The sequence below is a fragment of the Astatotilapia calliptera genome, chromosome 4 (genome assembly GCF_964374335.1).
Source record: "Astatotilapia calliptera chromosome 4, fAstCal68.1, whole genome shotgun sequence".
Taxonomy (NCBI): Eukaryota; Metazoa; Chordata; class Actinopteri; order Cichliformes; family Cichlidae; genus Astatotilapia; species Astatotilapia calliptera.
In genome coordinates this window covers 672,187-683,186 of record NC_137425.1, presented here as the reverse complement: position 1 = coordinate 683,186, position 11,000 = coordinate 672,187, and the positions used below count along the sequence as shown (strand labels likewise).

Sequence of the window (11,000 nt, the reverse complement as noted above, 5' to 3'; positions counted from 1 at the left end):
AAAAATGTAATCATTCTTTTAGTGTTTTAATAACGAACATTAAAAACTAAGTAGAATAAGATATTATGTATTTGTGTAGTTTAAAAGTGATGTAATGATATCTATATTTTCAGTCATCAGCTCCTGCTCCTTTTCATGCATGGATGCAGTGTTGTTTTAATTCAAAGGAAGGTTTGTGTGTAGGAAATTAATTACTGTTGCACCATGTGTGAAAAATTACATGAAATGAAATCTCAGTGTACTGAGACAGGATGATATGGTGTCCGGCGGTCCCTGAAGGCAGCACGTTTTTTGGCGTCACTGCGTGATATCCCTCCGCGGGAGAGAAGCGCGCAGCCCTTTCCCTCCCTGTAGCACAGGATGCGAACGGGCGGCGGTGAAGCGACGAGACGTGACTCTGCGCCGACGCTGTCAACATTTCCCGCAACATCCGAGTGAAAATACGCCGAACGAAGACCGGGGAACCTCCGCCACCCGTATCACCGACTGAACCCGTCCTGTGCCTGACAACGACCGAGCTCCGTGGAAGAAATATAATCCGCTGTGGGCGCTGCGCGGCAACCGAAAGTGTCGGACTGAAGAGAGGCAGCCGGGGGAAGGAATGGAGCTCATCACGATTCTCGAAAAAACCGTCTCTCCGGGTGAGTCCCTGCATCACGCAGCGCACACAGCCGGCGGCCCGGGCCCGATGCCCGGCCGGGGGGTGCGGTGTTTGCGAGACGGCGGGCTGCCCGGAGCACCGGGGAAAGTTGGAAGCAGGGAGGAGGGAAACCATGCTAGCTCACTGTGCTAACCCGTTAGCGTTACGGCCTGACGCCGCTGGTGACTTAGCACTCTACCGGGCGTTTAAGCACACTTTAATGGCATTGGTAACCCTTTAGCCTGTCGACGGGAAACCAGAAGACGTTGTCATATCGCCATCACGCGGATTCGGGCCCACATAGGCCGTAATGCCGGCTGTGTGTCCCCGATCAGAAGCCGCGACCCTGCCCATGCCCGGGTTAGCCGTTAGCTTCTTCGCTAGCTCGGGCCATTCAAACTGTCGGCCGCTTTCTCGGCGTGTTCTCCTGGGTAACGCCGCTTTAGAGTCGCTGCGGGCACAGGCGAGCGCCCTGGTTGTGAGTTGACCTCTGCTCCGCTGCTTTAAGCGGAGTTGGCGCAGTTTTAGCGGCTCCGCTGTTTGCACATAAAACTTCATGCGCGTCTCTGGAAACGTGTCGGCTAGCGTTAGCCTGCTAGCACAGTGCAGGTGGCTAGCGCGCATGTTGTAGGGTCGGTGTGCTTCTCGGTACCACCGATGGCTCTCACCGGGGCGGGAGTTAAACTTTCTGAGTCTGAGGTGAATCATTAGTGCGGGACATCCACCCCGGGGCCGGGTGCTTGTGTGTGAACGTCTGGTGAACACGTTTAACTACCGTGCGTTAGCCCGTCCGCTAACCAGCCCCCTCCTCTCTCCTCTGTCCGCAGACCGGAATGAGCTGGAGGCGGCGCAGAAGTTTCTGGAGCAGGCGGCCATAGAGAACCTGGTGAGTATGGAGGGAGAGCAGCTGGAGCTCAGGCTGCTGCAGGAGAGGAGCGGACAGGGACCGAGGACTGCTGGATCCCGCCGGCTTTTCCTCCTTCCTCCTCCCCTTCCTCCCTCTGCATTGGCACACACGCACGCACACTCTTCACATATGTGTCACAGTGAAAGCCTCCATTGGCTCCTGATATGACCGTGCCAGGGTCTGCATGCTTCAGCCACTTCAAGGTCTTCATCAGAGGGCGAAGCTGATGCTCCCACATTTCTACATACCCTTTGTGTGGTCCTGACCTTTGACCTTGCCCTCATATACTATTTAAGTACACATGCTAACTTCAACCAGAACAGGAAGTGGTTCATAGCGAGTGTCTGTGAAGGTTCATAGCGAGTATAAATATGTATGTTGAGCGAGTATATCTCTGTAAACGGGCTGTCTCTGCTGGTCACATGACTGCAGCTTTCTGTGACCAGGTGTGACCGGCAAGTGCGAGCAGGTGGGTCTCTGTGAAACATCAGTGTGAGGGTCACAGCTGTTCCAGGGTTTCTGTGAGGGTTGGATGCCGTCTCCACGGGTCGCCCTTCTTGACTGTGTGGTCAGGTTTGACTGATATTCTGTAGTGAGGGTGGGGCTTGATGAGTCAGGGTGTTGCGGTTACGTGGCTTACTTGTTACTCAGGGAAATGTTTAAATGTGTTGTCAGATGTGGTGACTGGCATGTAGAACTCCAACTAAAAGGTGCAGGTGGTGGGGGAGTCGGGGTAGGGCCGGTGGGGTTTGCAGTAAAGCCGCCATGGGGCTGTGGCGGTGTAGTTTGTGACCATGTGGGCGCTGTTGTCACGCGTCACTGGGAGACCAGGTGAGCCATCCTGAGCAGCAGGTTCACCTGAGGAAATGTTTCTTCCTGTTTATACACACAGACACTCCATACGATCGTCAGCTGTGTGAGGTGATGTCATCGTCGGCGGGAACCAATAAAATCAAAGATGACTTTCTGTAGTTTCTTATTTTGTAGTTTTTGCTGTGTCAGGAAGATAAATATCAGACTCTGTGGTCAAATGGTCTCTGTGTTAGAGACAAAGGTAAGAACAGTTACCGTTTATCTCGCAGTTATAAATTAAGCCCCACCCCTTCGCTTTACAGTGTGTTGACAATAAAACTGTAAACTCGGCAGAGTGTAACCCGACCGAGTCAATAACTCCTGCCAGACGCCGCCATCGTGGCCAGAAAGTCCACTGATCTGATATTTAACACTGACTGTTCAAATCCAGATGTTTCTGCTGGATCGTGGTTTCTGCATGCTAAAGAATATCTGCACACACACACACACACACACACACACACACACACACACACACAGTGCTGCTGTGGTCGTCTGCTCACTGCAGAGAAACAGTTAGTTGTCTGTCCAGAGAAAAATAAAAGTTCTGGTTGGAGCTGATTGAGAGCACCTGGACACCTGCAGGAGGCGTGATGCTGATGGCGTCCTGCAAACAGAAGAAACGTAGTTGGCAGTTCTTTGCTGTTTGCCTCTGTCTGCGTGTGCTACTGCCACCTTCTGGCAGGAGGAGCACGCTGCGTCTTGTCAGGTGTGAGGGGAAAAGTATTTCAGTCCAAAAATATCTTCGGTCAGCTTTCTTCTCTGGTCTGACGTCAGTTGTAGCTCGCCGTCCTTCAGCCTGAAGCAGAGCGACGGGGTCAGGTGTGCCTCACCTGTGCAGACAGAATGAATGGAAGCAGAGCGAGCAATCAAATCACTAAGTCTGTTTAATGCTCCGCCCAGCAAACTGACAGCGACTTAATGTTGACAAGCTAAAGTAAGACTTGGTTCCAGGTCGGCGACCGATCTCTGGTTCCTGTTAGTGCTTCCTGTCTGTGATCGTACCTGCTGCCTTCTTGTTCACACGTTTACACCTGAAACCAGAGACGCAGAGCAGCTGTTGTAACGAGAAGCTGTTTCAGCTCCAGTAAAAATCCCAGCGTCGTCGCTTCTGCACAAAGCTTCCTTCACTCTCACTGTTTCACCGTAACTCAAACCAGATGTTTGACGTAATCAGTGATGCTCATCATGTGACCTTTGCTCCTCCTCCTTCAGCCCACATTCCTGGTGGAGTTGTCCAAAGTGTTGGCGAACCCGGGGAACACTCAGGTGGCTCGAGTTGCTGCCGGTCTGCAGGTGAAGAACTCGCTGACATCCAAAGACCCCGATGTCAAGGCGCAGTACCAGCAGAGATGGCTGGCCATCGACATCAACGCTCGCCGCGAGATCAAGAACTACGTAAGGGCCGAGCAAACCCCGCTCACCGTCCGCCACCGCCTCCACCTGTCTAACGGTTCCCGTGTCTCCGGCAGGTTCTACAGACTCTGGGCACGGAGACGTACCGGCCCAGCTCGGCCTCGCAGTGCGTCGCCGGCATCGCCTGCGCCGAGATTCCCGTGAACCAGTGGCCCGAGCTGATCCCGCAGCTCGTCGCCAACGTCACCGATCCGTCGAGCACGGAACACATGAAGGAGTCCACGCTGGAGGCCATCGGCTACATCTGCCAGGACATCGTGAGTCACGGCGAGCACGTTAAAGCACGCCGCCTGTTGTTACCCAAGTGTTCGCTCACCCAGCTGTTTTCCGCAGGACCCGGAGCAGCTGCAGGAGAACGCCAACCAGATCCTGACGGCCATCATCCAGGGCATGAGGAAGGAGGAGCCCAGCAACAACGTGAAGCTGGCCGCCACCAATGCGCTGCTCAACTCGCTCGAGTTCACTAAAGCCAATTTCGACAAGGACGTACGTTGCTTTCTCCTAACTCCTCCCCCTTTTAATGTAACTTTATTTGCAGGGAATCACGCTGACAAATGTGTACTTCCTGTTTCAGACGGAGCGACACTTCATCATGCAGGTCGTCTGTGAAGCCACGCAGTGTCCCGACACCAGAGTGAGTAACGCCAGCGTAATGCCCGTGACCTTTGACCCCTCAAATGCACTCACCTACTGCTCTTTCAGGTGCGCGTGGCGGCCCTGCAGAACCTGGTGAAGATCATGTCTCTGTATTATCAGTACATGGAGACGTACATGGGCCCCGCCCTGTTCGCGGTAAGACACCACAAACCTTTATTTAAACCCGAGAGTCAGTCGGAGTCGTCTCAGCAGCGCCGCTACTCTTGTCACTTCCTGTTTCAGATCACCATCGAGGCGATGAAGAGCGACATTGATGAGGTGGCGCTGCAGGGCATCGAGTTCTGGTCCAACGTCTGTGATGAGGAGATGGATCTGGCCATCGAGGCCTCAGAGGTCAGTGTGACGCTTCCTTTAACCAACAGGAAGTTGTTTTTTACTTCCTGTTTGTTCACGGTTCGCTCTTTCTGTCTCGTCCAATCGCAGGCCTCGGAGCAGGGACGCCCCCCCGAGCACACCAGTAAGTTCTATGCCAAAGGTGCGCTGCAGTACCTGGTCCCCATCCTCACCCAGACCCTCACCAAGCAGGTAGCTCAGCTGTCGGAGCCTCATCCCGTTTACCTGTCTGTGGCTTTGAGTCTACCTGTTTAGCTCCGCCTTCTCCTCTTCCTGCAGGACGAGAATGATGACGACGACGACTGGAACCCGTGTAAGGCGGCCGGCGTGTGCCTGATGCTGCTCGCCACCTGTTGCGAGGACGACGTGGTTCCCCACGTGCTGCCCTTCATCAAAGAGAACATCAAACATCCCGACTGGCGTTACCGCGACGCCTCCGTCATGGCCTTCGGCTCCATCTTGGAGGGACCCGAGCTAAACCAGCTCAAGCCGCTCGTCATACAGGTGAGACGCTCGAGCAGCTCGCCCAGCTCGCCCAGTCTTCTGTCTGTCACACAAATCCCTCTGTGTACTAAACTCCGCCCCCTCCTCCTGCAGGCGATGCCCACCCTGATCGAGCTGATGAAGGACCCCAGCGTGGTGGTGAGGGACACCACGGCGTGGACGGTGGGCAGGATCTGCGAGCTGCTGCCCGAAGCTGCCATCAACGAGGTCTACCTGGCCCCCCTGCTGCAGTGCCTGATCGAGGGCCTGGGGGCGGAGCCCAGAGTGGCCTCCAACGTCTGCTGGGTGAGTCGCCGGTCCGCGCTGGGCGTCATGTGGCCTTTGAGAGAGCTCTGTCAAAACGAACCCGACCTCAGATTTCGTTCTTCTTCGGTGGAAACCTTAACCTGTCGTCTCCTCCCTCAGGCCTTTTCGTCTCTCGCAGAGGCGGCGTACGAAGCCACGGATGCCGCCGAGGACCAGGAGGAGCCGAACACCTACTGCCTGTCCTCGTCCTTCGAGATCATCGTGCAGAAGCTTCTGGAGACCACAGACAGGTATGACGATGCTCACACATGCGTCTGTGCCTCTGACGACCGCAGCCTGATGGCGGTGTGACCACTTCCTGGTTTCAGAGCGCAGAGTGAACTGCATAAAGAGCTGGCAGACGGCTTCCTGTCGGCTCGCCGATCGTGTCACAGCTGCTGTTTCCTTCACTTTAACACTTCGAGTTAACCGCTTAAATGATGATGTCATCACAGAGGTTTCTGTGATTGTGTCGACGTTTGTGGGCGGGGCTCGACAGCTGAATGCGCTCAGTCATCGGGCAGCCGTCGTGCCTCCTTGACAGCGCTCTGCGTACTCGTCTTTGATTGGTCTGTTCCTGTCTCTCAGGCCCGATGGTCACCAGAACAACCTGCGCTCTGCGGCGTACGAGGCTCTGATGGAGATCGTGAAGAACAGCGCCAAGGACTGCTACCCCGCCGTGCAGAAAACCACGCTGGTCATCATGGAGCGGCTGCAGCAGGTCCTGCAAATGGAGGTGAGGGCGCCGTCTTAGGGGCAGAGCGACATCGATGCCGTTGTGAGCATCGCTTGGATCTCAAAGTCATTCAAGAGAAAAAACATAGAGCTGAAATAAACTGGTTTGAGCAGACCAGGCAGCTTTTAATTTGAAAAGGCACTGGCTTCACGTCTCTTAACTTCCTGTCTTCCAGTCTCACATCCAGAGCACCTCAGATCGGATCCAGTTCAACGACCTGCAGTCGCTGCTGTGCGCCACTCTGCAGGTGAGACGGGACACCTGAGCCTTTCTGTGCTCATGCTCTTATTATGGCGGTTCTGAGTGTTTCCTGTGTGTGTGCAGAACGTCCTGCGTAAAGTGCAGCATCAGGATGCCCTGCAGATCTCAGACGTGGTGATGGCGTCCCTGCTGAGGATGTTTCAGAGCACTGCCGGCTCCGGAGGCGTGCAGGAGGACGCGCTGATGGCCGTGTCCACGCTCGTCGAAGGTACGCCACAGTTACTTGAGTGACTACACGGCGAGGGCAGTGACGTGTTGTGTTCAGAGGGCGCGGCTCTCCACGTGTCTCACTCTGCACATGTCTCTTGCAGTTCTGGGCAGCGACTTCCAGAAATACATGGAGGCCTTTAAGCCGTTCCTTGCCATCGGACTGAAGAACTACGCAGAGTATCAGGTAGGACTCGCACAGCTGATCACCACTTCCTGTTTCACAGTCGCGGTCTGACCTCGGAGCTGAGAGGCAAGTTTGCTGTTTATGGAGGAGGAGCTCTGATGTCATCACTGACTCAGACGTCACAGTGTTGATGATGTCATTGACGTGTTGCTGCAGGTGTGTCTGGCGGCCGTGGGTCTCGTGTGCGACCTGTGCAGAGCGCTGATGTCCAACATCCTGCCGTACTGTGACGAGATCATGCAGCTGCTGCTGGAGAACCTCGGGGTGAGGAGGGGGAGGAGCTCCTTCGTCTTTATTGACATGCACCACACTGACCGTGATGTGAAAACCACGTTTATCTGAGACTTCCTCTCTCATCACTTCCTCGAGTTTTTCTGCACATGCTCAGTGGCAGGAGCACTTCCTGTGTGGCACAGATTTGGGCCACAGCGCCGTTAGCTGGCTGCTCTGACATCAGTGAAGCTGTAGAAATTCAGTTCCATTCCAGTCAACCTTTGACCCCCACACAGTCAGCTGGTTCAGTTTCCACATTAGCTCCCGTCTGCCCCTCACAGGGTCGGTCCAGATATTCCGACCCACAGTCACATGATGATCCAGGTGTAGCGAGCAGCCACCTGTTCACAGGTGTGGATTATTGATCCCAGACTTCACCTTCCTCTGGTGCTGTTTGATCACCTGATGGACATTTAACAGCTGCCGTGTTCCAAAGCAGTCTTTGTGCCGCTCACCTGTCTGACCCTCTCACAGGTGTGCAGATGTTAAACGTTGGTCTGTTTACAGAACGAGAATGTGCACCGGTCGGTGAAGCCTCAGATCCTCTCTGCGTTTGGCGACATCGCTTTGGCCATCGGGGGCGAGTTCAAGAAGTACCTGGACATCGTCCTGGACACCCTGCAGCAGGCATCGCAGGCTCAGGTGGACAAGGTAAAGCCCCGCCCCTTCAGATGTCTGAACACACACTGAATCTTGAACTTGGGCTTCGAGTGTAGAAATGCTCAGCTTAGATTCGGACGTCTGTGATGAAAACTCATGCACCACGCTGACCGTGATGTAAAACCAACCACGTGTATCTGAGACCTCTGACCTCACAGATTTACTTCCTGTCTGTCCGAGTTCACCTGACACATCTGAACCTGTGTTTCAGACGGACTACGACATGGTGGACTACCTGAACGAGCTGAGGGAGGGCTGCCTGGAGGCTTACACCGGCATCATCCAGGGCCTGAAGGGAGACCAGGAGAACGTCCACCGTAAGGACACACACACACACGGACAGACGGTCTCTCTGGCAGCGTCTGTCCTCAGGTGTCTGGGGCTACCTGGTTGTCTAAGTGCTAACGGTTATCGCTGTGATCGCATGACCACAGCTCCAGCGACGTCAGTTCCTCTTCCTGCTTGCAGTCAGCAGGAGGCTTTAGTGATGTCGCAGACAGACGTGGGTCCTTTTCACCCGGGAAGCTTTAGGCTGCCGCCGAACTCACAGCTTCCTGGTTTTGCGGGACCCAACAAATAAAAAAAACCTGTTTGCTTTACTTGCTCTCTCACCCTCATCTCCTCTCCACCCCTGCAGCCGACGTGATGCTGGTGCAGCCTCGGGTGGAGTTCATCCTCTCCTTCATCCACCACATCGCTGAAGACGAGGACCACTCTGACGGCGTGGTGGCCAACGCTGCCGGACTCATCGGGTAAGCAGGGGGCGGAGCTGAAGCTCGACCATGTTGGTCCAACATGGAGATCTTATCAGGAGGTCACAGCCAATCAGAGGGTTCCTTTACCCCAGAACACTTCATGCTCAGATCAGATATCACAGAGCAGCTTTTATGGTTTTATTTTGAAGGAGCTAAACTTCCTGTGGTCTGCACCACAGCTGATCAGCGAGGGTCACATGGTTCAAAGTCTAAGGCGTTGTGGTCGGTGAAGAGAAATCATGCACCACGCTGATGGCGTGATGGAAAACAAACCGCATCCTCTGAGACCAGCACGGTTACCCTGGCGATGCTCCAGTGTCCAGCTTGAGAGCTCAGATTCTTTTCACATTAAAAGCCTCAGTTTGTTTGACGTGTGTGTTCCGTAGTGACCTGTGCACAGCATTTGGGAAAGATGTGATGAAGCTGGTGGAGGTTCGCCCGCTCATCAACGACCTGCTGACGGAAGGCCGGCGCTCCAAAACCACCAAGACCAAGACGCTCGCCACCTGGGCCACCAAGGAGCTCCGCAAGCTGAAGAGCCAGGCCTGGTGAGGGTGGAGGCATGCTTCTCGTGGCTTCTCTGCGTCACTTCCTCTCTAACCCCTCCTCTCTCTCTGTGTCTCCTGCAGATGGCGGGTGTCGTGTCAGGGCGAGATGAGACTTCGGATGACATCACTGAGGACAAATCGGCCGCTGGATTAAATCTTCTGTGTTTGTCGGCGTTTCGCTCGAAGCAGCAGAAGAAGAGATGAGTGTCTGTGTGTGAGCGCGAGAGAGAGACGTGTGAGCGAGCGAGAGATGATGACATCACACCACCTTCAGTTCCTGCAGGCGATGACCCCGCCCCCTCCCCCTCCCCTCTTGGATGGCCTGTGGACTGGACTGTGACTCCTCCCCCTTAAAGAAACCCCCTCTCCTTCCACTCCTCCCCCGCCTCTGCCCGCGATCCGCCTCTTTCGCTGTAGCTGGGCTCTCCTATGACATCGTGATGATGTCACCGACCTGCCGCCGCCACCCCCCCTGCTCAGGGGGAGGGGGAGGAGGGGAACTGTGTGGAATCAGCTGATCGAGTGACTGCGTGGACTACTTCTTCTGTGGAAAACTGGATTTTTGTTGCTCTTACGTTTCTTCTTCTGAGCACTAAACATGGCGGCGGAGCTGTGAGGGACGGATGCCTCCGCCCGCTCGGTCTCCTCCAAACAACGGCAGCACTAAATTCCTTCAAAATAAAAGCCGAAACGATGCTGAGAGGAGCGAGTGCCAAATGGGAATAGTTTAGCCCGGGCGTGAGCGAGTGCTGCGAGCTGCCTCGGGTTTCCTCGCCGCCGCGCCTGCTTTGGGAACGGGTCACTCACCTTTTTGCTTGTTAAGATTTCAGATGATTGAAGACGTTTGTATGAGGTTCTATTTTTCCATTGCTATGATGAAAATAAAGTTAAAGTGATACAAAACATTCCCCGAGCTCTTCTGTGCTTTCGCTCTTCTTCTTCTCGGACTCCTGGACTCAAACGTTTTGGACTCTGCTGATTGGACGCTGAGCTCTGGCTGTCTCCCACTGTTGGCTTGTTTATTCGACGCTACAAAGAACCATGATTTTTGTTTTTTGGAACTCACTAGCAGTAAGGCGGTCGCTCCTCGCTACTGGGTGACTTCCTGTTGGGACGGTTTCAAGAAAAACAACAAAAAACCCCAACACTGACACGAAGCTTAAACGCTGCAGAGCGCGCTCATTGCCGCCTCTACGGCCGGAGAGCTTTGCTTTCAGTTGGTAAATATGATGGTCACTGAAAGCCAAGTGGCTCTGGCCTCGGAGGCTTTTATTTTGTAGAGGCGCGGCAGCTGTAGGGAGGAAGCACTTCCTGTGTTGACATGAACCTGAAAGTTTTATTTCTGAATTGTGAATCATTTGAAGCCGATCTGCTTTTTCTTTCATATTCAACTTTAGTGAACTAATAAAGTCTATATTGTACTGACCGTCTGCTGCTTCTTCACAACGCTACTGCTTCCTGCTGGAGTCTGACAAAATAAAAGCCTCTCACTGCTCTACATCGGGGCTCAGTCAAATCCTGATGCGATGGGTGAAGCAGTGTGTGGTGTCACGTGACCTCATGAGTGTTTTATTTTATCTGCTTTGCCTCAAAACAAACGCTCTTCCTCTGCACCAGACTGCATTCACAAAACTCCTGATTTTACCTGAGTACAGGTGAGCTGCGACAGTTGGGACTTCAGTTTAAAACATTAAAGTACAACACTGAGGATTCAGGTCCCAGCGGTGCTCAGACGTGCTGCTAAAGGCTGGCGCAAGCTCTGCAGCACCGCTATAAAAT

At 54.1% G+C, this 11,000-nt stretch overlaps 1 protein-coding gene and 1 non-coding gene across 2 annotated transcripts; both read left to right on the top strand.

Annotated features, from left to right (window-relative positions):
* The first annotated feature begins 319 nt into the window (after positions 1-319).
* On the top strand, positions 320-10,647 carry kpnb1 (karyopherin (importin) beta 1). The gene is made up of 22 exons (XM_026163825.2): positions 320-641; positions 1,468-1,526; positions 3,615-3,797; positions 3,872-4,072; positions 4,149-4,301; positions 4,390-4,449; positions 4,518-4,607; positions 4,695-4,805; positions 4,896-4,997; positions 5,085-5,309; positions 5,403-5,594; positions 5,715-5,845; positions 6,183-6,330; positions 6,506-6,577; positions 6,655-6,799; positions 6,903-6,985; positions 7,142-7,249; positions 7,766-7,909; positions 8,130-8,235; positions 8,556-8,670; positions 9,060-9,221; positions 9,303-10,647. Coding segments are annotated over exons 1-22 (2,631 nt in total). The 5' UTR covers positions 320-601; the 3' UTR covers positions 9,304-10,647.
* LOC113021588 (small nucleolar RNA SNORA79) lies at positions 8,359-8,496 on the top strand. Its single transcript, XR_003272320.1, has one exon. It is a non-coding gene; the product is annotated as a small nucleolar RNA SNORA79 (small nucleolar RNA).
* Positions 10,648-11,000: the final 353 nt, after the last annotated feature.

Excerpts from the sequence above, each read along its gene's own strand:
- kpnb1 (XM_026163825.2), top strand. The coding sequence starts at position 602 with ATGGAGCTCATCACGATTCTCGAAAAAACCGTCTCTCCGG. Across the intron at positions 4,450-4,517 it reads CGCAGTGTCCCGACACCAGA|GTGCGCGTGGCGGCCCTGCA; the intron begins GTGAGTAACGCC and ends CTGCTCTTTCAG. Across the intron at positions 6,331-6,505 it reads AGCAGGTCCTGCAAATGGAG|TCTCACATCCAGAGCACCTC; the intron begins GTGAGGGCGCCG and ends CCTGTCTTCCAG.